This window comes from Lampris incognitus, chromosome 6 (assembly GCF_029633865.1).
Source record: "Lampris incognitus isolate fLamInc1 chromosome 6, fLamInc1.hap2, whole genome shotgun sequence".
Lineage (NCBI taxonomy): Eukaryota > Metazoa > Chordata > Actinopteri > Lampriformes > Lampridae > Lampris > Lampris incognitus.
The window spans coordinates 49,245,198-49,272,979 of NC_079216.1; the positions used below are offsets into that span (position 1 = coordinate 49,245,198).

Sequence of the window (27,782 nt, forward strand, 5' to 3'; positions counted from 1 at the left end):
GGATGCTGTCCTGCCAGCAGTGGCGACCATCTCTCATTGTGTGCTTTGAGTGCTCAAACAACCACTGCAACAACCACGTACCACCATAGATGTCAGTAAATTACACACACACACACACACACACACACACACACACACACACACACACACACACAACCGAGTATTGGGGATTGCAACTTTGATGAAATAATTAAATAATCGACGAGTTAAGAATAATTCCAGAACATGAATCCCATAAATAATATTTTCGGTTTGACGACTACTTCTTCATTCCTAGTCCAATCTATGACCCGTGCCGTATTAAAATATGATGGCATCCCAGCAGACAGCCCGTCCAGCCCTTTGTTGTTGTTCTCACGCTAACCTACGAGATCCATTGACTTAACTGCGCGGTCGCATTCCGCCCCAACTTCCCCTCTCCCCGCGGCCTGGTTTGAGATGAGTGGAAGATGTCGGTGTCGGGGCTGAAGGCCGAATTGAAGTTTCTGGAGTCAATTTTTGACCCGAACCACGAACGATTCAGAATAATAGACTGGAAGCCTGATGAGCTTAGTTGCCAATTTAACGTAACGGGGGAAAAACTGCTTATCATTCACTGCAACATCACGGTAAGGATAGGCCAGCTTCGCACACAAGCTAGCCGTAGTCACAGACTATACACTGAAACGAAAATATCTCACGTAAGGCTTCGTGTTTACATGTTAACGACGTGTGATTGTGTTCTGGGTTTTTATCTCCCGAAGTCAGTTGCCGTCAGTGTTCAAGCGACCCAAACGCAATAAAACAATAAGAAACCAGATTCCGTTTTCCCTTCTAAAAAGTGTATACCCAAGCATCGCTTATTGTAAGTTTTCGCATTTAATCGAAGCGGCGTTAGCTCATGTTAGCTACTTGAAAGTAACGATGGCTGTGTTATCGTTTTCGCTGACCAAAACCGTCTTGGTGTTCATTGCCGTGCTTCTTAAACATAAGTTTACGACACATATGTTTTTAATGGTGAAAGTTGTTTAGCCTCGTCGACCCGCATCTCGTCTACCGTAACGTAAAACTTCATCCTGTGTTGCAATAATGTAGTACTCAAATTATGTAACGCTAGCTAGCTAAGAGCACGTCCAGTTCTCAGCAACTAATAATAATATCCACACATTTAGAGGGAGAATTACACGCTATTCGTCAGTGGGTTTTTTTCTTTTCCAGCAAATAGACTCATCCCATGGCAAGCGTTGTGGTACATTATAGTTAGCTGTGTTTGTAGTGGTCCCACAATCACGACTGTGATAAAGGCATAATTCTTCACGTTGTGGTCCACAAAAAAATGGCATAAGTGGAGTTCTCAATCACAAAAAATATTTAAATAAGCCAGCTAACACTATAAGTACATGGCATAGCTAAATCACAAATGGAAAATGCATCTTGCTGCGATAAGCCGGTTTAATTTAAAGCGTTATGAATCAGCTGTGTTTCCTTCTAAGTCGTCATCTCTAAGTTTGTGCTTTAGGGGGAATGTCGCTGACATTTACATTGAACAAAGCCTGCAGGCAATTTTCTATTTTCTTGCCATACATGGATAAGGAAGCACTGTTGTCATGCCACATTGAGACTCGCCGTAGGTCAACCTGTGAAGGTTCCTCAATGCAACTGAATGCATCTTGAAACTCATCACTTGCCTTCGTCAATGTATTGGACTTTCGCCTGCCCCTTAAAGCTTTGGTGGCACACCTTGCAGCTCATTTGACAATAAAGTGGTGAAGATAGAGAAGAAGTTGTATGGGATACAAGATTTTATCTGGGGGTAGGTTATCCAAGCAGCCTAATGTTTATAGCACTATTAGCTCTCTGCAAAGGGGTCTTAGTTTGATCCGGACCCATTTAACATGTATATTAGGTGAACTGGAGACTCTGTTACCTGTAGTTAGGAGTTGTAGTTTGCCTGGTTCTGAGACTATATGTTGGGCATGGAAAACCATAAGCAAATGAAGAGAATTTTTTTGTTTAGTTTGAATATATGTGTTAGTTTGGATATGTGTGTTCTTGTAGTTTTTGGATGTGTTTTTGTCTTTGTGTTGTACTGCTGGGGGAAACGATATTCCGTTTCTTTTCTTGTACGCAAGTGCATGAAGTGAAATGACAAATCAACTGTTCCTGATTCCTGAATGGATGAATGGATTTACTGTGTGACGTATGATATGCTTTATATGCAAAATTCTTGTGGCTTGAGAGAAAACATGTCAATAAACACAATGTGTTCATGAAGTCAGACTTGCTTCAATCTGTGAATTGTCATGGGCCAAGAAAACAGTCTCCATTTCACCTGACACCCGGGGAAGTGGCCTTTTAATTTGAATATTTGATAAAAGCCTGACGTGTTTGATTAAAATTAAATTAAAAATGCATTAAGCAATAGTTTGGATTTTAACACTGACTCGAGTGACTCCCTGTAATGTGAAAGGGTCGCTTTTACTGCTAATTGCAATGAGAAACAACACCACAGTCTACAGTTGCCCTTAACCAGAGACAGGCTTTGCTTTTACTTTCAGCTCATTGTTGACATTATCTGGCCCAAAGATGGCACCTCTCCCCCTTGCTTTAAAACCATGGATAAGCCGCTCGCGCAACTCACAAGTTGAGAACATGGTCTGTGGTGAAATTGGCAGAGAATAAAGGAAGTTTGTTACACTGTTTTGTAGCATGGAGGCATCTTTGGGCCAAATAATGTAAATGATGAGTTTAAAGTAAAGGCAAAGCCTGCCTCTGGTTTAGGAGAGTTGTAGACTACAGTGCTGATGGGAAATACAAATGATCCTTTCACATTACTGGGGGTCATTTGATTCACTGTTAATATTGTAAATATTGCTTAATGTAGCTTTAAGATTAGTGAACATTTCTGTTTCCAGCAATGGGAAAATAACACCTAAGAACAAAAATGCCTAACAAAAATGAATATCAAGGTGAACATCAGAAATTTTGGCACTGCTGTCGTGTATTGATGAAGTGCCTGAAGGACTGTCAGCTGGTGTTTAGTATCAAAGCTTTAACAGAGGGTCCAGTGGAATGCTTCGCTACTTAGCAGCTAGTGCCAGAGTTTACTTTTGGAAGCCTGCAGCGGGTTAAGAAAACATGCAGATTCAATGGCTAAGTAGTCAGAAATATTTGGTTTGACATTGGACCACAGTGATGGTGTTGTCATTCACAGCTTTGTTAGAAATTTGATAAACTGAACTGTCTAGAGCAGTGGTGTTAAATTATATGCCATTGAAGTCCGTGTGTATGCAGGTTTTCTTTCGATCCCAACACTATACCAGCTGATTTTACCGATTAGTTCTCCTGTCTGGTTGTAGTTGTGTTAATCAGTGAAATCAGCTTTGTGTAGTGTCGGGTTGGAAAGAAAACCTACATACACATGGACCTCCATGACACAACTGTATTCCACTGAATACAGTGTCTAGAGGATCAGCATGTCTGACTTCTTAGATGGTATTTATGGTCAAATGATATGTATCTCTAATAGGAATGGGCATTTCATTTAATATTGATTCCGACAAAACCTCAGTTAACCAACTAGCCTAAAATAATAAAGTGACCAAACTGATGTAATTTATATGGGATTTAGGAGGTTGTGCAAGCACTCCACCCAGTCGCGCTATCCTGCTCGTCCCACTCTGCTATGTTATCACTTGCGCTCAAGGGCATAAAAATCCAATGTGCTGGTTTTCAGCTTTGTTTTTGTTTTTTTTTTGTGAAATTATCACTAGAGTTTGACATCACCAGCACCAACATAAATAAATAAGCAATAATGGCCTGTTTTTAGTTATGTATGTTCAGTGACAGGCTATTGTATAGGCCTTGAAAAGAAGGTTTTATTCCGAATTTTAAAGCCGACATGAGCGAGGTGAGGCATTATTCAGAATGAATATGTGAAATGTATTCAGTTGCAGAAACAATTAGCTATGATATTCAGCTTTAAAAGAAAACAACTGTGACAGTAAATTATTTGTATAGCCTACCATTTATTTAGGAACGATTACAGACTGAAAACAGACTATTTATAGCACGTAGCCCTTAAAATGTTTGTGTTGCATATCGTCGTGCTTCCTGGCGATGTGCCGTTTGAGATTCCATAAGGAATTCTCTCATAACTGACTCACCACATTCTCTTTCAACCTCCTCCTGCTCGATTGTTTTCTTAATCTTACACTTGTAAGAATCCCAATATCTGATTTCATAAAATTAGAATACTTGTTTATTATTTTAACATGTTTATGTTAAAGTAATAAACATGTTTATTATTTTAATCATAAATAACAGTTGTGTTAGTCGCTACTTTTCATTGAAACGTATCTTAAATATGAAAATGACTTTCATTTTAACTACCAGTGCATTTGACACCGTTTAGCTCATTTCTAAAGGTTTAAAGAACTAGTTGGCTAGCCCTGTCCATCTCTAATGTATGATACTCTATTTAGTAGCGTTAAAGACTGAAAAACTAATTTCCTTGTCCAATAACCTTCTTTGTTGCAGGAGTCCTATCCCTCAACACCCCCAATATGGTTTGTTGACTCTGATGACCCCAGTTTGGCTGAAGTATTGGAGCGCTTAGAAGATGTGAGAAAAGGCAGCACATTAGTAAGTTGATGTATATGCAACTTTACCAAGACCTGTTAAGATTTCCTACCATCACTCAGGGTTACGAGTACAGAAACATAATGAAATATTGTGACAGTGCTTTTAATTGCATCAACGGTATTATTTGTGTGGATTTTCACAGCTCCTTCAGCAGTTAAAACGTCTCATATGTGATCTCTGTCGACTTTACAACCTGCCTCAACATCCAGATGTAGAAATGCTGGACCAGCCTCTTCCTGCTGGGCCAATCTGCCAAGAGCGAAAGGTAAGCATTGCAAGCCCAAGTAACATTTCAAGTTGGGCAAGAGTTGGCTTTGTGCCTCACAATGTGCCATTCTCCATAGCATGGCCCAGCAGATGAGGTGACATCTGAGGAAGAAGAGGAGGAAGAAATGGGAGAGGTGCCCATCTATATTATTAATATTTGATGATCCAACCTTTTCATAGCTTATCTAAATGAAATTTATTAGCCATGTAAGTTTGCATATTCAAAGACTGTGGCTTTGTAGGTTCCTGACAGATATACAAGCAAAACATAAAATGTAGCATTATGTGCATATAAACTAACATCATAAGGAAAAGGTTAGTCAAAAAATAAAAATGGAAATAAGTGTTTCCTCTGTATGGTATGTATACAATTAGAGGCTGATGTTATGTACTCATAGGAGGGTATGTATGATAAAAGTAGCACATAAAAGGCAGTGTACATAAGAGGTAATACAAAATTATAAGTAGAATAATACATTTAATTGGAAAGGAGAAAATCAAGAGGGTCTCTTCCATTTTTGTCTCCATTGTGTATGTAATGTTATACCCTGTATCTACATTGTCATTGTGACAGCAGGACATTGAAGACCTGGACCACTATGAAATGAAAGAAGAGGAGCCAGCTGATGGGAAAAAGTCTGAGGATGATGGGATAGAGAAAGAAAATTTGGCCATTTTGGAGAAAATCCGTAAAAACCAGAGACAGGATCACTTGAATGTAAGTGCTCATTCGGTAGGTGCCTTTCCTTGTTGACTTACAGTAACAATGTATTCTTTTATTTGTATGGCCTTTAGGCATCTGTAATTTTGACCAACTTTGTAATGCATGTTGCAGGGTGCAGTCTCTGGCTCAGTGCAAGCCTCAGACCGCCTCATGAAAGAACTCAGGGAGATCTACCGATCACAGAGTTACAAGACAGGTGACCACTAGTGAATATTTTTCCTGCTCAAATTGGGCATCCAAACAAAAAAATAATACTACTTTTACTATTCAAAATGTGATTTTTTTTTTTATTATTTTGCCCTGGGAGAGAGCAACTATCATTGTAGATAACTAACCAAATGAAAGTCTTGTGTTTACCTTAATTCTTTCCAGGTATTTATTCAGTGGAGCTAGTCAATGACAGCCTTTATGAATGGCATGTCAAAATTCGAACGTAAGTTCCGTCTTACATGCACTTGTTCATACATTTTCCATGTTAATTAATATGCCTGTTGTCTTAGGTTTGACTTGTATTTTGGCTGTTTGTTGGTACAGGGTAGACCCAGATAGTCCACTGCATAGCGACTTGCAGGTTCTCAAGGAAAAGGAAGGGGTGGACTACATTCTGCTCAATTTCTCTTATAAAGTGAGTTTTTCTGGCCAATTTTTTGGACTATTTTGTTAAAGAGAAGTTTTGGAACTGAAGATTTCTCTGTTGTTTTGACAGGATAATTTTCCTTTTGATCCACCTTTTGTACGGGTTGTTTCACCTGTGCTCTCCGGAGGGTGAGTGTGTAGCAAACCCTTATCCAGTTTGCTTAAGAAAGGCTCTTGAAATATTCACCCTTATTCATCTAGTGCCGTTTTTCTCTGCCACACAATTTCATGGAGCATTTATGAATTTTTGCCAGAGTTGTACTTGTAGTGCTTTATGGTAGGCTAATCAGTCCCTTGAAAAACAAATTGCTTTAAGGACCATTATTCACGTAGTTAAATATGTTATGTTAAAAGTTTTTGTTTTCTTAATTTTTTTTTAAATAACTAAACCCTAAGGAGGAAGATTAGATTCACTCAGTGGTTTGGCAAATTTATTTGTACCTTGCTTTCTCAGAGTTGAAGATCAGAATAGGTTGGGCAATATGTCAAAATGTTCCTACTGGCGATTGCAGATATATCCCCCCCCCCCCCCTGCGCGTCGGCCATTTTCAGCGAATGCAATCATGGAAGAGCTTGTTACAAAAAAGAATACAAAATCCCCTATTTGGGATTATTTTGGTTTTAAGCTGGGTGCAACCGCAAGCCAAAGAACCTAAATGAAGTAATTTGTCGACTTTGCAAATAAGTACTTCCAGCAAAAGATTCTAGCACTACCGATTTGCTTGAGCATTCATGTGAAAATCTAATTTTACTGAAATATTACAGCCTATGGGCTACTTTTCTTCAATTAAACAAAATAAATCACCTTAAGATCTTTGCTAAGCAATAAGCTGTAAAGACAGGCTGAACAGCTGTCAGGCGCGATTTGGAAGAAAAAAAAAGTCCAATGAAAGATGCTGCCACTGGCAGCCTCCACATGCACAAACAGGTAGGAATATGCTATGCTGTTAAATGATCAGGGTGCACAACTGCACATATAGTTTTTGGTCTAGTTCTCAAATATGATTTATGAGTTGACGTTGCTTTTCAGCACCAATTGGTCGGACAGCAACCACTAAAGACAGCTTAATTATCAATTATTCACTGCCGTTTTGTGAAAGACTCATCGGACATCAGTGCAACAAGAGTGTGCCTATGGCCCAACTCCAACTGCCAGTTCCTATTCGTGCAAATTGCGCTTTACAGGTTAATTATTTACCGATTTGAATTCTTGAGGAGGCATACCATTAAATTAGCAAAATAAAAGGACATAAATCAAGCAAAAAAATCACCCCAAAAAACAGCCACCGATTGGACTCAGCCAGTCACTGATTACCAATATATTCGTCCAACTGCCCAAGCCTAGATCAGAACCCCTTGAAGAGTCTTCGTAGGCTTATAAGTGTATAGTGAACTACTTCAAAGTTGATTTTGTATTGTGTAGAGCAGTGTTTCTCAATCTGGTTCTCAGGTATCACCAGTACTGCCAGGACACTTCTCAATACAGAGTACCCCATGTATGAACTTGCATTCTTCAGCAGAATGTGCTTGGCAAGTTGAATTTAGGAGTAAAAACTCATAAGATCAGACTGCCCAGAATTCTCAAGTTTGAGATGATAGGTACTTGCTGATATTACGCAATACCCGAAGCTAGCAAAAGTCAGAGCAAAATTTACAAATTGGTATTAGTTTTCCAAAAAGGGAAAATATTTGAAATCTAGACTTTTGATTTCTTGCCACAAATTTTCTTGCAAGTGAATTTGGTGAAGAAACAGTTGTAGAACAGAAATTATAATAACTTAGTTATGGGCATTGCTTGTCTCTGCCATTGCTGTTAACATCTAAGTGAATATAGGGATCTTGTGTATCTTAAGTCTGCCAAGTCACCAACTGATGCACCCTCGATTAAGTGGGCGAATTAAGGGCACATTCAGGCATTTTAAGTGTTCTTAGCTGAATGCAAACTTGTGTTTTGGGACAGTACTTGGGGATGCAATAGATGATGTTACTTGAGGACGGACACAAGTACAGACAAGTACACTTATTGAGAAGTACAACTTGTATCCTATTCAGCCAAGTAGTTAAATACATTCACCTGTTGTTTCAGGTGTAACACCTCCCTGAATGGAGGCTGGAATATCTGGAACAACAGGTGAATTTAAAAAACTACCTAGTAGAATAGAAAACCAGCAGTACAGGTGGTACCCTAAGACCAGATGGAGAACCAGTGGTTTAGATTTGGAGTATGTAATTCAGTGATGATTGGTCAAATATCCTTGTGACTGGAAAGTAAAATTGTTTTATACACAGAAAAAAAAATCTTGAATTATATTTACACAAAGGATCCAAAATAAACGCATTGTAAATTACTTTGACATACAGGGACTGAACTCTAGAAATTAATTTTTTCAAGTAAACATCCATACCTACTTTATTTGAACACTTTCCCAAAAATAATGAATGCTTAGTGATAACATTCCGTATTGTCCTTTTAAGTTATGTTCTAGGAGGAGGGGCTTTATGCATGGAGCTTCTCACAAAACAGGTATGAAATTAAATTTGATGGAACTCAATGACACAGGTTTATTTACTAAAATTGTGCAAGAAGTGGAATAATCTATTTGGATTTTTTTCCCCCCAGGGCTGGAGCAGTGCCTATTCCATAGAATCTGTTATAATGCAGATTAATGCTACCCTAGTCAAAGGAAAAGCCAGGGTGCAGTTTGGAGCCAATAAGGTAACCACATGTCAACATGCATTAGAGAGTACAGGTTTTCTTTTTTATGTAGAAATAAGTGACAGAATAGTAATAGTCTGTGTGAAAACGCATATGCAGAGCTGAACGTTAACTGTTTTTGCACATAGCACTGGCGCTACAGAGGTTGATAGTTTTGTAGGACAAGCCACTAAATTGTAGCACAAGTATAAAACATCTGTTACCATCTCTAAAAACAACTACAAGTAATGTAGTTCATTACTTAAACAGCTATGTGACAATCATGTTGCATACAGGGCACACAAACCTTAACAAGGAATATTTTCAGACAAACATTGTCTTTATTTGCTCATAACGGTAAATTGCAGGGACATAACTGTATACAAAACATCAATATTACACTTCAAATTAGCAGTGAAAATCTCAGTAAATTTATGTCAACACATATGTAGTGTGTGTGTGTGTGTGTGTTTTAGGGGTCGACCGATACAGTTATTTCAGGGCTGATACCGCTTATTAGTAATCAAGGAGACAGATAGCCGATATTTCCAACGATATACATTTGCATGAAAATGAAAATAAAATCTTGATGTCGAAATTTAGAATAACACAAACTCCAACACAAAATTTAATTGAAATGCCTTTAAACATATGTTTAATTAAAATAGAACATTTCATTATCTTAAAACAAAAGGTGCAGGGAGCTTCCAGCAGCAATAAATAACATTGTAATCTTATCAGTTTTTTTTGCTAGTCAGCTGGCTAAATTATGGATCAACAAATAAACATGTTGACGTTCGCTATTGCATTCAAGTTAGCTCTATGAGACTCAGCATTATCGTTATTATGACCATCGGCTACCTGTCTAGCTAAAATAGAAGGAAGGAAATGGAAGGAAGTCTGTCTGTATGCATGTATGGATGTCTGTCCTAGGATTGCCACCTTCTGTGTGGAGAAATAAGGGACCCCCCCCCCCACACACACACACACACACAAGCTCCCTGCCCCCTGCTGCAAGTCCGAAATTCCCCCTCTGATGATGTAATTATTATTATTTATTTTTTGGGGGGGAATCCAATACGTCAATACACACAGTTTGAAGTGCTATATTGCGAAACAAAATAATTAAAGCGCTTAGAATTACAAGTGTAACAGGGCGTCCGGGTGGCGTGGCAGTCTATTCCATTGCCTACCAACATAGAGACCGCCGGTTCGAATCCCCGTGTTACCTCAGGCTTGGTTGGACAACCCTACAGACACAATTGGCCGTGTCTGCGGGTGGGAAGCCAGATGTGGGTATGTGTCCTGGTCGCTGCACTAGTGCCTCCTCTGGTCGGTCGGGTCGCCTGTTTGGGAGGGAGGGGACTGGGGGAAATGGCATGATCGTCACCCTGGCGAAACTCCTCACTGTCAGGTGAAAAGAAGCGGCTGGTGACTCATGTGTCGGAGGAGGCATATGGTAGTCTGCAGCCCTCGCCAGATCAGCAGAGGGGGTAGAGCAGCGGCTGGGACAGCTCAGAAGAGTGGGGTAATTGGCCAAGTGTAATTGGGGAGAAAAAGGGGGGAAAATAAAAAAAATACTTACAACTGTAACAAAAATATTTCTGTTATACTTTGGATTTGTAATAACTGATTGGTTTGACACAAGACTGAAAGATCACAAACATAACATTGTGTACATCCCAAACAAATGGAAACTATCAGTAACTGCAAGCAACTGAGGGTACTATTTTTAACTGTACAAGGCAACCACTGAGTTAGGCCTAATGGCAACAATGATGCTGACACTGACGTGCAATCTCACAACACGCAGAGCTTGTCGGTCTGTAGCCCACCACTGAAATTAAACTTCTCCACTCCCCCTGGCGGCCTGTCCAGGGTGTCTCCCTGCCTGCCGCCCGATGGCTGCTGGGAAGGGCTCCAGCATCCCCGCGACCCTGAGCAGGATAAGCGGTTTGGATAATGGATAGATGGATAATTTTCCTTGATGTTATTCTTATCACTTTGAAGACCTAGTGTATATATGAAACGATGTGTACGAAAACACGGGACAAATCGTGTCCCTTATTGATTCAATATGAGACGCGGCATTTTATTTTCCAATACAGGAGGACCCCGTATTTTAGGGACGGGATTATCTCGACAACCATTCATCTAATCGACTTCACACTTGGCGGGTGTATTGCTGAGGACCGAAGGAAGTGCAGTGTTGAGTGTGAAATTGTTTGGCTGAGCAGTTCTCAAGAAAGCTGCAAGCAGTACAGTTTTCAGTGAAGTTAGTCGTAATGAATTCTGCTTCTTCACTTCCCGTGGAGTCAACGAGCAGAAACACAAACAGCACCACTCTGCCATTGCAACCCAGATTGTGGTCGGAGGGGAGAACTACAGCCATATTCCTTCGAGTATTAAGTTTGAAGTTTGGATGAACGGGCACTGCACTAGTACTACTACTACTACTACTTTCAGCTGCTCCCGTTAGGGGTCGCCACAGCGGATCAGCCGTTTCCATCTCTTCCGGTCCTCTGCATCTTCCTCTGTCACGGTAGCCACCTGCATGTCCTCCCTCACCACATCCATAAACCACCTCTTTGGCTTTCCTCTTTTCCTCTTCCCTGACAGCTCCATATTCAGCATGCTTCCCCCAATATACCCAGCATCTCTCCTCCACACATGTCCAAGCCATTTCAATCTTGCCTCTCTTGCTTTGTCTCCAAACCGTCCAACCTGAGCTTCAACACTGCCACCTCCAGCTCCACCTCGTCTTTTCGTCAGTGCCACAGTCTCCAACCCATACACCATAGCTCGTCTCACTACCATCTTGTAAACCTTCCCTTTAACTCTTGCAGTTACCCTTCTGTTGCAAATCCCTCCTGACACTCTTCACCCACTCTACTCTTCCTGCACTCTCTTCTTCACCTCTCTTCCACACGCCCCGTTACTTTGAACAGTTGACCCCAAGTATTTAAACTCACACGCCTTTGTCACCTCTAATCCTTGCATCCCCACTGCAGCCATCGCTGTCCTCCCTCTTCTTCACGCATATGTATTCTGTCTTGCTCCTACTGACTTTTATTCCTCTTCTCTCCAGTGCATGCCTCCACCTCTCCAGGCTCTCCTCAACCTGCACCCTAATCTCGCTACAGAGCACAAATGTCATCCGCGAACATCATAGTCCACAGACACTCCTTCCTGATCTCTTCCATCAACCTGTCCATCACCATTGCAAACAAGAAAGGGCTCAGAGCTGATCCTTGATGTAATCCCATCTCCACTTTGAACCCATCTGTCATTCCAACTGCACACCTCACCACTGTCACACTGCCCTCGTACAGGTCCTGCACCACTCTTACATACTTATTTGCCATTCCCAACTTCCTCATACCATGCAGTACCACACCTCCTCTCTCAGCACTCTGTCATATGCTTTCTATAAATCCACAAAGACACAATGTAATGCCTTCTGACCTTCTCTATACTTCTCTGTCAACATTCTCATAGCAAACATCACATCTGTAGTGCTCTTTCATGGCATGAAACCATACTGCTGCTTGCTAATCATCATTTCTCCTCTTAACCAAGCTTCCACTACTCTTCCATATCTTTATGCTGTGGTTGATCAACTTTATACCTCTGTAGTTGCTACAGCTCTGCACATCACTCTTATTCTTGAAAATCGGTACTAGTATGCTTCTTCTCCACTTCTCAGGCATCCTCTCACTTACCAAGACTGTGTTAAACAATCTAGTTAAAAACTCCACTGCCATCTCTCGTAAACACCTCCATGCCTCCACAGGTATGACACCTGGACAAACTGCCTTTCCACTCTTCATCCTCTTCATAGCTGCCCTCACTTCCTCCTTGCTAGTCCACCGCACTTCCTGATTTACTAACCCCACATCATCCAACCTTCTCTCTCTCATTTTCTTCATTCGTCAGCTCCTCAAAGTATTCCTTCCACCCTCTCAACACACTCTTTTTGCTTGTCAGCACATTTCCATCTCTATCCTTGATTGCCCTAACCTGCACATCCTTCCCAGCTCAGTCGATGGCTTTCTCCTTGCAACCCTGCTATGCACACCATTGTTGTTCAGTGTTCTCCTGATGATGGACTCATGAACATTAACATTAGCCAATGTGAGAGAGGCCTTTAGTTGCTTAGAAGTTACCCTGGGTTCCTTTGTGACCTGGCCGACTATTACACGCCTTGCTCTTGGAGTGATCTTTGATGGTCGACCACTCCTGGCGAGGGTAACAGTGGTCTTGAATTTCCTCTGTTTGTACACAATCTGTCTGACTTGTGGATTGGTGGAGTCCAAACTTTGTAGAGATGGTTTTGTAACCTTTTCCAGCCTGTTGAGCATCAGCAACGCTTTTTCTGAGGTCCTCAGAAATGTACTTTGTTCTTGCCATGATACACTTCCACAAACATGTGTTGTGAAGATCAGACTTTGATAGATCCCTGTTCTTTAAATAAAACAGGACGCCCACTCACACCTGATTGTCATCCCATTGATTGAAAACACCTGGCTCTAATATTTTCCTCAATAAATAAATGACCAAGTATAATACTTGTGTGTCATTTATTTAATTGGGTTCTCTTTATCGACTTTTAGGACTTGTGTGAAAATCTGATGACGTTTTAGGTCATATTTATGCAGAAATATAGAAAATTCTAAAGGGTTCACAAACTTTCAGGCACCACTGTACCTTCTGAGCTGTCTCCTTCACTATTTCTGCCGTGGTTGCCCAGCCATCCGGCAACTCTTCACTACCACCCAGTGCCTGTCTTAACTTCTCCCACACAACAGTCTTCCTTCTTCAACTTCTACCATTTGATCCTCAGATCTGCCTTCACTCTCTTCCACTTCTTGGTCTCAAAAGTCATCCTACAGACCAACATCCGATGCTGTCTAGCTACATTCTCCCGTTACCACCTTACAGTCTCCAATCCCTTTCAGATTGCGCCTCCTACATGAGATATAGTCTGCCTGTGTGCACTTTCCTCCACTCATATACGTCACCCTGTGTTCCTCCCTCTTCTTGAAATATGTATTCACCACAGCCATTTCCATCCTTTTCACAAAATCCACCACCATCTATCCTTCCACATTCCTCTCCTTGACACCATACCTCCCATCACCTCTGTTCCCTTTGCCAACATGCCCATTGAAGTCTACTCCAATCACCACTCTCTCTTCTTTGGGTACACTCTCCACCACTTCATCCAACTCACTCCAGAATTCTTCTTTCTCTTCCGTCTCACACCCAACTTGCAGGGCATATGTGCTGATGACATTCATAATCACCCCTTCGATTTCCAGCTTCATACTCAGCACTCTATCTGACACTCCTTTCACCTCCAACACACTCTTGACATATTCTTCCTTCAGAATTACCCTTACCTCATTTCTCCTCCCATCAGTACCATGGTAGAAGAGTTTGAACCCCCCTTCTATGCTCCTGGCCTTACTCCCCTTCTACTTGGTCTCTTGCACACACAGTATATCTAGCTTCCTTCTCTCCATCATATCAGCCAGCTGTGTCCCTTGACCATAGTGCCAACATTCAAAGTTCCGACTCTCACATCCACACCCCTACCCTTCCTCCTCTCCCGCTGCCTCTGGACATGCCTTCCTCCTCTCCTTCTCCTTCACCCACAACAGTACTGTGGTGGTCCTTAGAGCCTGGGTCTCGACCGATCCAGTATGGAAATCTTATTTATGATCTACACATTTGATTTCGCAAAAGTTTTATGCCGGATGCCCTCCCTGACACAATTCTCCCCATTTATCAGGGCTTGGGACCAGCCCTAAGAATGCACTGGCTTGTGCATCGTCAGTGGCTGGGTTGAACGGGCACTACACTAGTAACATGTAAAAACACCCACCCATACAGGCGAGTAATATAACGTTTGCAATATGGTAGCTAAAATAAGTTACAGTTGCACTGGCACCAATGTCACTCAAAGTTAAAGCTATCATTACGTAAATGAACTATTATATCATCATAGTTAACTGTATATCACTGCAACAAAGTGGGCATTTTCAGTGGTATAACTGGGAAAACTGAGCATGCTATTCATCATAGAAATAGATCATAAAATTGTGGTGTTTTTGCAACTTCAGCGTAGATGATTGGGATGTCTGTTGCAACTTCGGCAATGTCTGCTGCCTTAAATTCGAAACAGCTCTGCTGGCTCACCAGAGCTGCTCCAGTCTGTAAATGTGTTTTGAATGGATGAATGAATGATTTATTTCAGTTATACATTTGTGTTCATATGCGATAGACAGAAAAGGAAAAAAAATAAAAAACATCATTGTACATATTTACGTCAGTCCATTTCACACAACAAAACTCAATCAATCAATAACCGAAAAAGGAATAGGTTGAAGCCCATGGCTTATTGTTGCCTATCCTATACAGTCCTTAAGTTAACCTAGAATATCAGAGTTACAAAAGGAGAAAAAAAGAAAAATGTATACTAAGTTTTAATCCTTAATTATTTTACATTTAAAGATTTTCTGAAACTCAACAGCGAGCTACACAATTTCAACTCATCATTAAGACCATTCCATAGCTTGTTTTGATAGGCTATTACTTGTGACGTGTAACCAATCAGATAGTGCTGTGGGTGGGACATTGCTCGAGACCGCAGAGTGGTGACTACCGACAGAGAGGCGGCTGCATCAGTGCCAAAGTAGCGCATTTTTGAATTAATTTGTTTTATAGGCAATCAGATTTTAAAAAAATAGCGATTTCAATAATCGTGAATATGCTGAATATTTTTGGACCTCTATTGTGTGTGCGTGCGTATATGTGTGCATATGTGTGCATGCATGCGTGCACATGTCAGATCTAGCATGTCTGCTGGCCACTTGTTCCTATTTGGCCTAGAGTTGGGACAGATCTGAGCCAATATCGGTATCAGGTGCCGATACTGACGTAATTCACTCATCGGATATCGGACTGACGTTACCAATCCACAGCCAATCAAGATTCCATAGAGTGATGTTTTATGAATTATGAATGTATAATAATGTAATTTTAAGCCCATAGCCAAAATGGTATATACAAGTTCAGGTAATAATAATAATAAACTTTATTTGTATAGCGCCTTTCATACATAAAATGCAGCTCGAAGTGCTTTACATTAAAAACAAGGGAAACAATAAAACTCAACAACAATACAGATAAAATAAGTTAAAAGTAATAAAACACAGACCTAGGCAAAAAACATAAAACAAAGCAAGAAATAAAACCACAGTACAAGATAAAAAATAAGAGTAAAAGAAATAAAATGAAATTAATTAAAAGCAAGAGCATAAAAATGGATCTTGAGCTGATTCTTAAAACTATCTATGGATATTGCTTCTCTTATTTATTGGGGGAGTCCATTCCAAGCCGTTGTTGCATAAAAACCAAATGCTGCTTTGCTATACTTTTTGTAGTTCATTTTAAGGACAGTGAGCAGGCCAGCATCAGAGGATCTAAGAGAGCGGCTCGGAACATAATCAGATAAGCAGTCAGATACGTAGGTATGAGGGTGCTAAACCATGAAGTGTTTTGAGTGCAGGGACGTGGGACACAAGTGCTTCGCTTGCTTGCATAGAGAGTGGGAAGCGGAGGATGTGGAAGCCATCAGCCGGGGGGGGACACGAGACCGATGGCCACAGGGAAAAAAGTGAAACCCCACAAAATGTAAACCTGGAGTCTCCTAAACTCCATAGGATTCGGATCAAGATAAAATGGCCATACATGATTTAGTAACTGTATCAGTGTGCGTGGAGTTAGTGGCACTGCTACGTGCGTAACCTTCCAGCAGCTGCTGCAGCTGAGCCCGGGCAGGAGGCGCAGAGTGACAGGGAGGAGGTGGCAGCAGACACGCCTGTTACCTAGAGCCAAGAGAAGGAGAATGATGATAAAATTGAGTATGAGTTGGTCTCAGACAGCATGGGAACAGATTCCTAGCAACCAACCAATGAGCTGTACACTTTGGAGGAAATCGATGTTTTTTTGGATGAAAGTTTTGGCAAGTCTGTCAAATTAATTGATTATTTTCTGGACAAAACTAAATTACTCAAAACTGTCACAGCACTGCAAAACCTTTGTAGGGTTTGATTTATTAGATGAAAGAAGTTATCATTTAAGAAAGCATGTCACCACCTTAAGAAAAAAAGCACCTGTTCACAAGAAAGGGAAGAACACTGAAAGACAAAAAACTAGCAAATGAATCACAGGGTGTTAATATTTTCTTTCTAGCCATCCCATTTGTTTTTCTGATTTTCATCTTTCTTTTCCCCATGCAGCGTTCAAGTTTGGGATCTTTAAACATTAATGGAGGGAGAGATAGGCAGATGAGAGTGGAATTTTTTGGTTTTTGCACTCAGAAACACACACAGACATGGGTGGGGATTGGAACTGCACTACAGACTTCACACTGAACAGGCCAAGTGAAAAATCCCATTCACAATTTCCATCACTTAATCCAAGTTATTTGAATAAATTGATGCTTGGAGGATAAAAATTTTAAAAACCAGACAGTACACATGGGTAAAGGTTTCAGGGAACAGGGTAAGTGCTGCTAGGCTAGACGGGTTGTATATCACCAGACACCTTAACTCCATGTTAGTCAGGAGCAACATATTTCCAGTTGGTTTTACAGATAACTTAGTCAATGATGTTTTAGGTCTTTCACCAGCCCCTCCCAAAAAATATATCCGGAAAGTATTCACACCCCTTCACTTTCCCATTTTGTTATGTTACAGCCTTATTCCAAAATGGATTAAATTCCTTTTTTTTCTCATCAATCTACATACAATACCCCATAATGACAAAGCAAAAAAGGTTTTGTAGAAATTTTTGCAAATTTACTAAAAATAAAAAACTGAAATATTGCATGTACATAAGTATTCACACCCTGTGTGGAGGAGAGATGCTGGGTATATTGGGAGAGGGATGCTGAATATGGAGCTGCCAGGGAAGAGGAAAAGAGGAAGGCCAAAGAGGAGGTTTGTGGATGTGGTGAGGAAGGACATGCAGGTGGCTGTTGTGAAAGAGGAAGACGCAGAAGACAGGGAGAAATGGAAACTGATGATCCACTGTGGCGACCCCTAATGGGAGCAGCTGAAAATAGTAGTATTAGTAGTAGTTAATAAGAACTGCTTTGTGGTTTATTACAGCCTCATGTAACCTTACACATAACAACAACAACAATAATCAAGAAAAAAGAGCTCTGGAATCGATTTCGGCAAATATACATATTTAGGTATCGAGCCTCCTGGCCCTTAGAAGAGGATGTCCATTTTGCTGCTACCTGGCCAGGGTGGAATTCCTCCAATGACAGCCTTCTGTACTGATGTGGATTAAGTCTTCAGCAGTGGAGACATCGAGGTTGCTGCGGGTAGTATTTTTAATGCAGTTTTGTGATGAAAATCCATGCTCACACTGAGCGGAGCACTTTCGAGGAATTGTGGGAATTGGTGTTGGATGTATGGAGTCTATGCAGCCGGGGACATGATTTTTAATTGTACAATAGACTACTACTACTACTACTACTACTACTTTTGGCTGCTTCCGTTAGGGGTAGCCACAGCAGATCATCTGTTTCTATTTCTTCCTGTCCTCTGCATCTTCCTCTGTCATGCCAGCCACCTGCATGTCCTCCCTCACCACATCCATAAACCTCTTCTTTGGCCTTCCTCTTTTCTTCTTCCCTGGCAGCTCCATATTCAGCATCCTTCTCCCAATATACCCAGCATCTCTCCTCCACAAATGTCCAAGCCATCTCAATCTTGCCTCTCTTGCTTTGTCTCCAAACCGTCCAACCTAAGCGGTCCCTCTAATATAATTGTTCCTAATCCTGTCCTTCTTCGTCACTCCCAACAAAAATGTTCGCATCTTCAACTCTGCCACCTCCAGCTCCGCCTCCTGTCTTTTTGTCAGTGCCACTGTCTCCAAACCATATAACATAGCTGGTCTTACAACCTTCTTGTAAACCGTCCCTTTAACTCTCGCTGGTACCCTTCTGTCGCAAATCACTCCTGACACTCTTCTCCACCCACTCCACCCTGCCTGCACTCTCTTCTTCACCTCTCTTCTGCACTCCCTGTTACTTTGTACAGTTGACCCCAAGTATTTAAACTCATACACCTTCATCACCTCTGCTCCCTCACCATTCCACTGTCCTCCCTCTCATTCACGCATAGCAGAGTTGTGACCAAGTCATTGTTATGCAAGTCATAAGTAAGTCTCAAGTCTTAACCTTCAAGTCTCAAGTCAAGTCCCAAGTCATTAAGGGCAAGTCTCAAGTCAAGTCCCAAGTCACCGAGCTCAGGTCAAGTCAAGTCACAAGTCCCTAATTTCATGTGTCAAGTCATCAAGTCTCAAATGTAGTGTGTTTTATACCAATTTAACACATTTTTTTTAAATTCAGGTAATATTAAATTGTTTCATTACAATAGTACATAAATAAACCACAGATAATGTTAGAAATAATTATTTTATTGTGTTAAAATTTGGACAACAGTTGGATTTTGCTTTACGTCTAAGAAATAATAAAAGGCACACTCTAAATCACAAATGAGCGCACAACTCTTAATAACAATACAAAACATATTGATCATTCCAATACACAATAAACAAACACTCTCTCTGTTTGTCTAGTTCGACCTACAATTCATTGCACTTGCAAAATATCAAGTTGGCTAGGGCTTTATCGCCTCCCTCCAAAGCCACTCCTCCAAAACACGCACTGCCTGACTAGCCTACTGCTGGAGGTAGATAGGTTGACAGGCAGGTAGGCCATCCAATCATTTTAACCGGACACCTTAAAATGATTGGATGGGTTTATAACGGTCCTGCGACTTCCACAGATTACTCTTTTTATTTTTTTAATTTAGTTTCAGGGCATTTTATTTATTGATTGCTGTCGGGATGTAAAGAGAATTGCAAAAAATATAACAAAAAGTGCTTCTGAAAAAAATCGCCTTCCCTACCTTTAATTATTTGACTCCTTAGATTAGTAGAATCAGGGGTGCTGTTGGTGTAATTCAATAAATACATGGGCTGTGTGTGACGAAAGGCGCACCCTGCTTATGTACGCGTATTAAGTACCGATGTACGTGACGATGTGTACTTAATAAGCATACATTAAAATATATAGGGGTGCGTTTTTGGTCACAGCCATGGAGGTTTTAGAACCACTGGACTAGACACAAGGGAGTATTTCACAAAGCTGGCTAACTGAGTATACCTGACATCTGCGCAAAGTAAACCCTGGAAACCTTTCAGATCTGGAACATGGATTGAAGTAAAAAGAGCTGATCCGGGGCTCACTCTGCGCAGAAGTGAGGCTTACTTAGTTAGCCAGCTTTGTGAAATAACCTACTACCCCATGGCTCTAATCTAAGCCTATGCTTAGTAGGCTATGTTTCATATTGGGTGCAGTGCACTGTGTGTCATGCTCTGAGCATTATTTCAATTGCCATTGTGCCATTCAAAAAGTGTTGTAATATAGGAAATTATAGGTATTAATTTTGGTTTCATGAAACAAGTAAATGTATTTATAAATGTTTATAATTCAATGGAGAAAAATCTTTCCAAAGACAGTATATAACTAGATTAATTTGAATCATGGAGATACTTTCATATTTTTTATTTGTTTATTTGACAGGGACAATGCACAATAACTATATTGCACCAGAATTAGCTATAAGCTAATTTGCATCTGTAGTCCCTCGGCAGGAGTCGTCGGTAGCACATAATTCGGAGCATCGAGTCTAAATGCTCAATTAAAAACAGTGTAAACATAATCACGATTGAATACCACTAGTTCAGTGCCCGTTCGGAATGGGCTGATTTTCTCGAGAACCGCATTATATTACCCATATTTAAAACTATATCATATTGTATTATAGTATGATACGTGAAACCATGTACTGAAACAGTGTTTGATAGGCTAATTATCAGGGGGCAACAGGGGGTATGCTAACTCATTCCAGTGACTGCTACATCGCCCAGACATCGTTTGCCCACTGGGCCAACATAATTGAATATTCGCTGTTAGGTGTTCTGAAACAGAACAGTACGTTCAATTTTATTGTTGAGATGAGATTGAGACGATGTTTGGGCGATATAGCCTGGCGTATTCCTAACGGGCAGATTGTGTCTGTGTGTGTGTCTGACCACTCACACGCTACTGTACCTGTAGCCTAGAAAACAAACTTACTTCTCTTTGTAGCTTTTCAGATGCCGCACAAAGTGTGACATTGTTGAAATCCCATCCGATAACTTTGCTGCACATGTTTTACAAACAGCAGTCCTTTTCTTCCCAACAACTTCGAAGTTCTTATAGCTGTAAATAATTATTTTTGGAATCGTTCCAGCAGCTGCACTTGCCATGATTGAAAACTGTGCGCTCATGTTGAATAGAGCTGACATTAGTTTTTGAGTAGCATGATGGTACCTCCAATTAGATTTGAGTATTTTTGTTTTCCCGCCCATCTAAACGTTTGATTGGCCCTACGCGATGCCTGTGCGTAGGTAACTGTGTGCGCGCTGGAAATGAAGAATGATTACAAAATAAAATACGAGAGAGGTGCATCCCGCATAAACATTGAGAAAACACTCAAACAGTTCTCTCGAGTCATCCAGCTCAAGTCCAAGTCCAAGTCATAGATGTCAAGTCTCAAGTCAAGTCTCAAGTAATTTTCATTTTGGCAAGTCAAGTCGCAAGTCATCAAATTTGTGACCCGAGTCGCACTCGAGTCCAAGTCATGTGACTCGAGTCCACAACTCTGACGCATAGGTATTCCATCTTGCTCCTACTGACTCACATTCCTCTTCTCTCCAGTGCTTCCCTCCACCTCTCCAGGCTCTCCTCAACCTTGTACAATAGACAACTACCAATTCAATTTCAATTCAGTTCAGTTTAATTCAATTCAATTTATTGTCATTAAAAACAATGTGCAGGCACATGTTAAAAATGAAATAAGGACTGTGGCTTTGCCAAACAGTGCAAGACCGGCTCTGTCTCTCATGCAAAACTGTATCGCACTGGTGCTACTGTGGTAAATTCATTCATCGCACAGACCAATTTTTTTTTCATAGCACGTGTGACATCCATGTCGCTGTGTACAGCCCTGATATGTACATTTTGCTATAATTACAGTGGGATTTTTGAGCATAACATTTTGCAATAACATGACCTGACTTTTCTTTCAGAACCAGTACAATCTTGCCAGAGCACAGCAGTCATACAAATCCCTCGTGCAGATTCACGAAAAGAATGGTAAGTAAACATTTCTAAATGATGGGTTCTTGTTAGATACAGTGCATCCGGAAAGTATTCACACCCCTTCACTTCTCCCACATTTTGTTATATTACAGCCTTATTCCAAAATGGATTAAATTGCTTTTTTTTTCTCATCAATCTACACACAATAACCCATGACGACAAAGTGAAAAGGGTTTTGTAGAAATTTTTGCAAATTTATTAAAAATAAAAAACTGAAATATTGCATGTACATAAGTATTCACACCCTTTGCTATGACACTCACATTTGAGCTCAGGTTCATCCTGTTTCCACTGATCATCCTTGAGATGTTGCTACATCTTGATTGGAGTCCACCCGTAGTAAATGCAATTGATTGGACATGATTTGGAAAGGCACACACCTGTCTATATAAGGTCCCACTGTTGACAGTGCATGTCAGAGCAGAAACGAAGCCATGAAGTCAAAGGAATTGTCTGTGGACCTCCGAGACAGGATTGTATCGAGGCACAGATCTGGGGAAGGGTACAAAAAAATTTCTACAGCTTTGAAGGTCCCGAAAAGCACAATGGTCTCCATCATTCATAAATGGAAGAAGTATGGATCCACCAGGACTCTTCCTAGAGCTGGCCGCCCAGCTAAACTGAGCAATCGGGGGAGAAGGGCCTTAGTCAGGGAGGTGACCAAGAACCCGATGGTCACTCTGACAGAGCTCCAGCGTTCCTCTGTGGAGATGGGAGAACCTTCCAGAAGGACAACCATCTCTGCAGCACTCCACCAATCAGGCCTTTATGGTAGAGTGGCCAGACGGAAACCTCTGCTCAGTAAAAGGCACATGACAGCCCGCTTGGAGTTGGCCAGAAAGCACCTAAAGGACTCTCAGACCATGAGAAACAAGATTCTCTGGTCTGATGAAACCAAGATTGAACTCTTGGCCTGAATGCCAAATGTCACATCTGGAGGAAACCAGGCACCTCTCATCACCTTGCTAATACCATCCCTACAGTGAAGCACGGTGGTGGCAGCATCATGCTGTGGGGATGTTTTTCAGCGGCAGGAACTGGGAGACTAGTCAGGATCGAAGGAAAGATGAATGGAGCAAAGTACAGAGAGATCCTTGATGAAAACCTGCTCCAGAGTGCTCAGGACCTCAGACTGGGGCAAAGGTTTACCTTTCATCATGACAACGACCCTAAGCACACAGCCAAGACAATGAAGGAGTGGCTTCGGGACAAGTCTGTGAATGTCCTTGAGTGGCCCAGCCAGAGCCCGGACTTGAACCCCATTGAACATATCTGGAAAGACCTGAAAATAGCTGTGCAGCGACACTCCCCATCTAACCTTACAGAGCTTGAGAGGATCTGCAGAGAAGAATGGGAGAAATACCCCAAATATAGGTGTCCCAAGCCCTCTAGCTTCATACCCAAGAAGACTTGAGGCTGTAATCGCTGCCAAGGGTGCCACAACCAAGCACTGAGTAAAGGGTGTGAATACTTATGTACATGCAATATTTCAGTTTTTTATTTTCAAAAATGTGCAAAAAAATGTACAAAACCTTTTTCGCTTTGTCATTATGGGGTATTGTATGTAGATTGATGAGGGGAAAAAAAGGAATTTAATCCATTTTGGAATAAGGCTGTAACATAACAAAATGTGGGGAAAGTGAAGGGGTGTGAATACTTTCCGGATGCACTGTGTTATCTCGCTGTTATAGATCACTGCCACGGGTGCCCTCTTTTTGTTTTGTTTTTTACAGGCTGGTACACACCTCCAAAAGAGGATGGATAAGGAACTACAACCACTGTGCACTGGGAACATGTGTCTTTGGGTCAAAATATCTTGTTTTCTTTGGAATATTTTTCCACCCCTGACTATTTGGGAATATATCATCTTTTCTTGTGGAAACCAACTGGCAAATTCTTCATCTCGTTGGCTCAATAGACAAGTATTTCGTCTCTCGATCATGGGCAAGACTTAACTCCAGTATCACTTTGCTTCTCCCCTCAAAGTTTGCAGAGGAGAATGATGTGTGTGGGGGGTTCAGCTGTCCTCTTTCAATATGCTCATTTGTCCTTAAAAACCTTTCCACCCTATTAAAATGAGGAAGTGCTTTTTTCCTTTAGCTGCTTTGACAAAGTGGGCTTGTCAAACTATAACTTCCGCCTCCTAAACGGGAACCTTTCTAACACCAGTTAAAGCTGCCCAGAAGAAAAGCTCTGTTTTAGAGCAAACTCCCAAACTCTCATGGCCATAATGTATAATTTTAACAGAATGCTCTGGTGGTCAAATTTTAAGACGAAGGATGTTGAAGCTTTTGAAGTGGAGTTTCATCATAAAACATTTTTACTGACGGCACTCTTTTCTTTTTTCTTTATTGAAAATTCACTGGTTTGCAGTGCAGATATTGTTGAAGAAATAATAATAATAATAATAATAAAAAAAGACTTTTCTGGTTTGATAAACATCCCAGATCAGCAATTAGTCAGTTTCATTAAAAAGAAGTCAAGTCAATTTTATTTGTATAGCCCATTATCCCCAACAAATTTGCCTCAGTGGGCTTTAAGAAGTGTGTGTTTAAACGAAGAGAGCCTAATTACCCTGCATACCCTACCCCTGGTGTAGCTTCTTAAAGTAACAAATGTACTTGAGTTTAACAAAATGAAAATGTAATGGTGCAGCACTGAGATCAGTGGCAGGTAGGTAATAAATAGACCTGAGCTGAATACATACATCAGGACTAGTGGGCAAAGACCATGTTAGAATGTGTAGTTTGCATAGGTTATCTAAAAAAAAAATTATCACAACAGAAAAGCATGTATTATGGCATCTGTTGGGTTATGCTCAACAGATAATTGATACGCAGTTGAAGGCACTGGCGCTAGTTCATGGCACAAGGCGAGCTAAAATATGGCCAATACTTTTTTGCTAATTTCCGGATGTGCTGTGCTGGCAGTAATTGGGTACAATGGAGGTGCAGTTGTAAAAGGGGTGAATTAGAGAGAATAAATCATCAGTAGTTAGTGATGGGGGCTGTCTTCAATTATGGCCAATCAAATCAGCTCCTCTCATTTCCTTTAAAAACAGCGTGTGCTCTCTGTCATCAATCAGTCAATCAACTTGCATTTTATATAGCGCTTTTCTAGCTGCAATGGTGAACTGTCAGTTTCGTAATGGACGGCGAAAGTCCAGACCAGCTAAGGCAGAAAAGCTCCTCCCAGGAGGAAACTAATGTCATTGTTCGGGAGGTGCCGAGTCACCAAGTGTGCATACAACAGATTAACACCAACTCCAATGTGATATGAGACAACACACAAACATGATTATTTGACAGGCTACTGTTGAACGTGTCTTCATTCTCACCAGCGTCTTCCTCTCTTTCCTGCACATTCTATGAACACAGCAGGAGACCTTAAAAAGTTGTGATCATGGATCAGTTAGCCTAGGCTATCAGTTCATTCTTTCAGATTGAATGAGGTTAATTGAACTATTGAAATTCCTGTCACCATGTTGTTTTCCGTGCATAATGATGTACGTTGACCGTTTTATGTTGGAAGACAATGTTTTGTGATTAAAAGTGTTTAGGATAGTAGTCATCAATTATTCAGAAAATAGGCCAGTATAACATCTACAAAAATCACACACGCAACTTTTGCGTGAGTCTATGCTTAGTGCACCTTGGCTTAAAGCCTGGAAACTACCGCAGCACCTGTGTCTGCACTAAGAATTGGCCTGACCAGGCAGAGGTGCAGGTGTAAGATTTGGTTTTATTTGACACCAATCTAGCATTGTGCCACCTGATTTTGATTGATGCACCCTCTGCTGTGCCTCCACAGCCATTTCGGGGCAAATGATAGCATGGCGAGTCCAGAAATTAGCAAACACGCCCAGACGAGAGAAAAACCACCTTGTGTCCAACAAAATTGTCAGTACGCCTGCGTTAGCGCTACCGCTGACCTTGTGCTGCTCGGAAACTAAAGCCCCTTATGTGCTCAAAGTTGATAACCACCTTTTTGTTCAGGGGCCTTCTCGTGACTGCTTTTGTATCCCCTTTTTGGAATATGCGTAGATTTTTCCGACAGAAATCACTCTGTTTGACAGAACCCTGCTAAGATGGGCTTCCAAAGAAGAATTCAATGTTTTGGTTGCTAGATTTTCATTCTACCCATTCTTGCACCAAATTTGTGTGCAATATTTTTTGTAAAAATATTGCTTGTAGTGTTTTACCTCTGCTGTAGTTAATCCTTCCAGTGTCCCAGTAAACGATTACTTTGTTACATTACATGCAGTTGTATTCACCCCATGCCATCCATGTCCTCATATACTCTGCTGTCTAATTTGTTAAGCCTCTTCAGCCAGGAAGTAAATCGAATGGACTTAGTTTGCTACCTTTTATATATCAAGGGGTATGTTTTGGTTTCTGTATTGGTGTGTAATAAGGATTAGGCCTACTCTGAAACTTAGAATGCCCAAGAGACATTAAGATTAACCTTCACCATGCAATATGGTAAAACATCAGTGCTATTGTTCCCCAAGACAAACACTGTATATCCACCTATGGGATCTTTTGCAATTCTTTTCTTAACACTGTCTGCAAAAGTAGTTTTGAAAGACAACTCAGGTAAACAAACCATAATTTGGAGGGGAACATGTACATAAAAATGTGTATTTTATGAACGTTATGATGCTCTGTAACCTCAGTTTAGACTTTTATCCACTCAAAGAACTGAAACATCTGTAATGAGCTTTATAATTTAAAGCTTGACACACCGACTTAAGTTTCCAATAATATATTTCACTGTCAGGGGAGGGCAATTACAGAGCATTTCTAATGAAAGATCAGACCTGCATAGTATTGTATTGACATGATTTCTACTCCATGCAATGGCTCATCCAACCCATTGTTGTATTTTGTCTTCATCCTTTAAATTGGTAAGGGATATATGTTTTTCACAGTCTGGGAGGTCCAAAAAATCTCCTGATTCTTAATGTTTTTGCACAAATGGCGATAATGTGCCTAGAGAGGTCAATACAAAAACAAATAAGATGTGAACTAAATATTTTTAAATTTGGGGGGGGTCTATTTCTCAACACACCAGTCTACATCCTATTGTTACACCTCAGAATCATGGCGGTTCAGAGATAATGAGGGCAAAGAAGGAAGGATGGTGAGGTGATTTTACAAGAAAGTGTCCTCAGCTCCAACTCCTCACTGAAGAATCCCTTTCGGGTCATTGACAACAACCCATAAGAGTCTTTATACACCTTTCTAATGCTTGACTCCAAATGCCAAAACTCTGGTCAGAGGGGATACTAAAAAGATCATTCACATGTAATAGTCATGCCATGATGAGTAGATTTGCACGCTTCTTTTTAACTGAACAGTGTATTGAAAAGGTTCGTCTATCTCAATTGTGAATTCATTTTCTGGCACCAGTGTATGGTTGGCAGATTATCAAGTTTGGCGCCGTCGGCATGCTCTGGTTTTGATTTTCCATTTTTCATTAAAAGAAATTTTGACCATGTACAGTAATTTGTAAACTTGCATCAAGTTTATGAATAAAGAATT

At 40.8% G+C, this 27,782-nt stretch overlaps 1 protein-coding gene across 4 annotated transcripts; it reads left to right on the plus strand.

The window, feature by feature from the left end:
• Positions 1-428: 428 nt before the first annotated feature.
• Positions 429-27,782, plus strand: LOC130113785 (ubiquitin-conjugating enzyme E2 Q2-like). 4 transcript variants are annotated; one of them, XM_056281411.1, is made up of 13 exons: positions 429-608; positions 4,519-4,623; positions 4,766-4,888; positions 4,968-5,024; positions 5,465-5,623; positions 5,726-5,810; positions 5,987-6,047; positions 6,149-6,239; positions 6,321-6,379; positions 8,726-8,774; positions 8,871-8,966; positions 22,167-22,233; positions 23,973-27,782. In XM_056281411.1, the coding sequence occupies exons 1-13, from the start codon at positions 450-452 to the stop codon at positions 24,002-24,004; spliced, it is 1,143 nt and encodes a 380-aa protein (XP_056137386.1). In that variant the 5' UTR covers positions 429-449; the 3' UTR covers positions 24,005-27,782. The 4 variants fall into 4 exon arrangements, with proteins under 4 accessions (XP_056137386.1, XP_056137388.1, XP_056137387.1 ...); XM_056281413.1 differs by having other exon boundaries at positions 5,465-5,608; XM_056281412.1 differs by having other exon boundaries at positions 5,468-5,623.

What these genes read in the sequence shown, in the direction of transcription:
- LOC130113785 (XM_056281411.1), top strand. Translation starts at nt 450, where the DNA reads ATGTCGGTGTCGGGGCTGAAGGCCGAATTGAAGTTTCTGGAGTCAATT. An exon ending in TGGCATGTCAAAATTCGAAC is followed by an intron (nt 6,048 to 6,148) that starts GTAAGTTCCGTC and finishes TTGTTGGTACAG; the next exon opens with GGTAGACCCAGATAGTCCAC. An exon ending in TGGAGCTTCTCACAAAACAG is followed by an intron (nt 8,775 to 8,870) that starts GTATGAAATTAA and finishes TTTTCCCCCCAG; the next exon opens with GGCTGGAGCAGTGCCTATTC.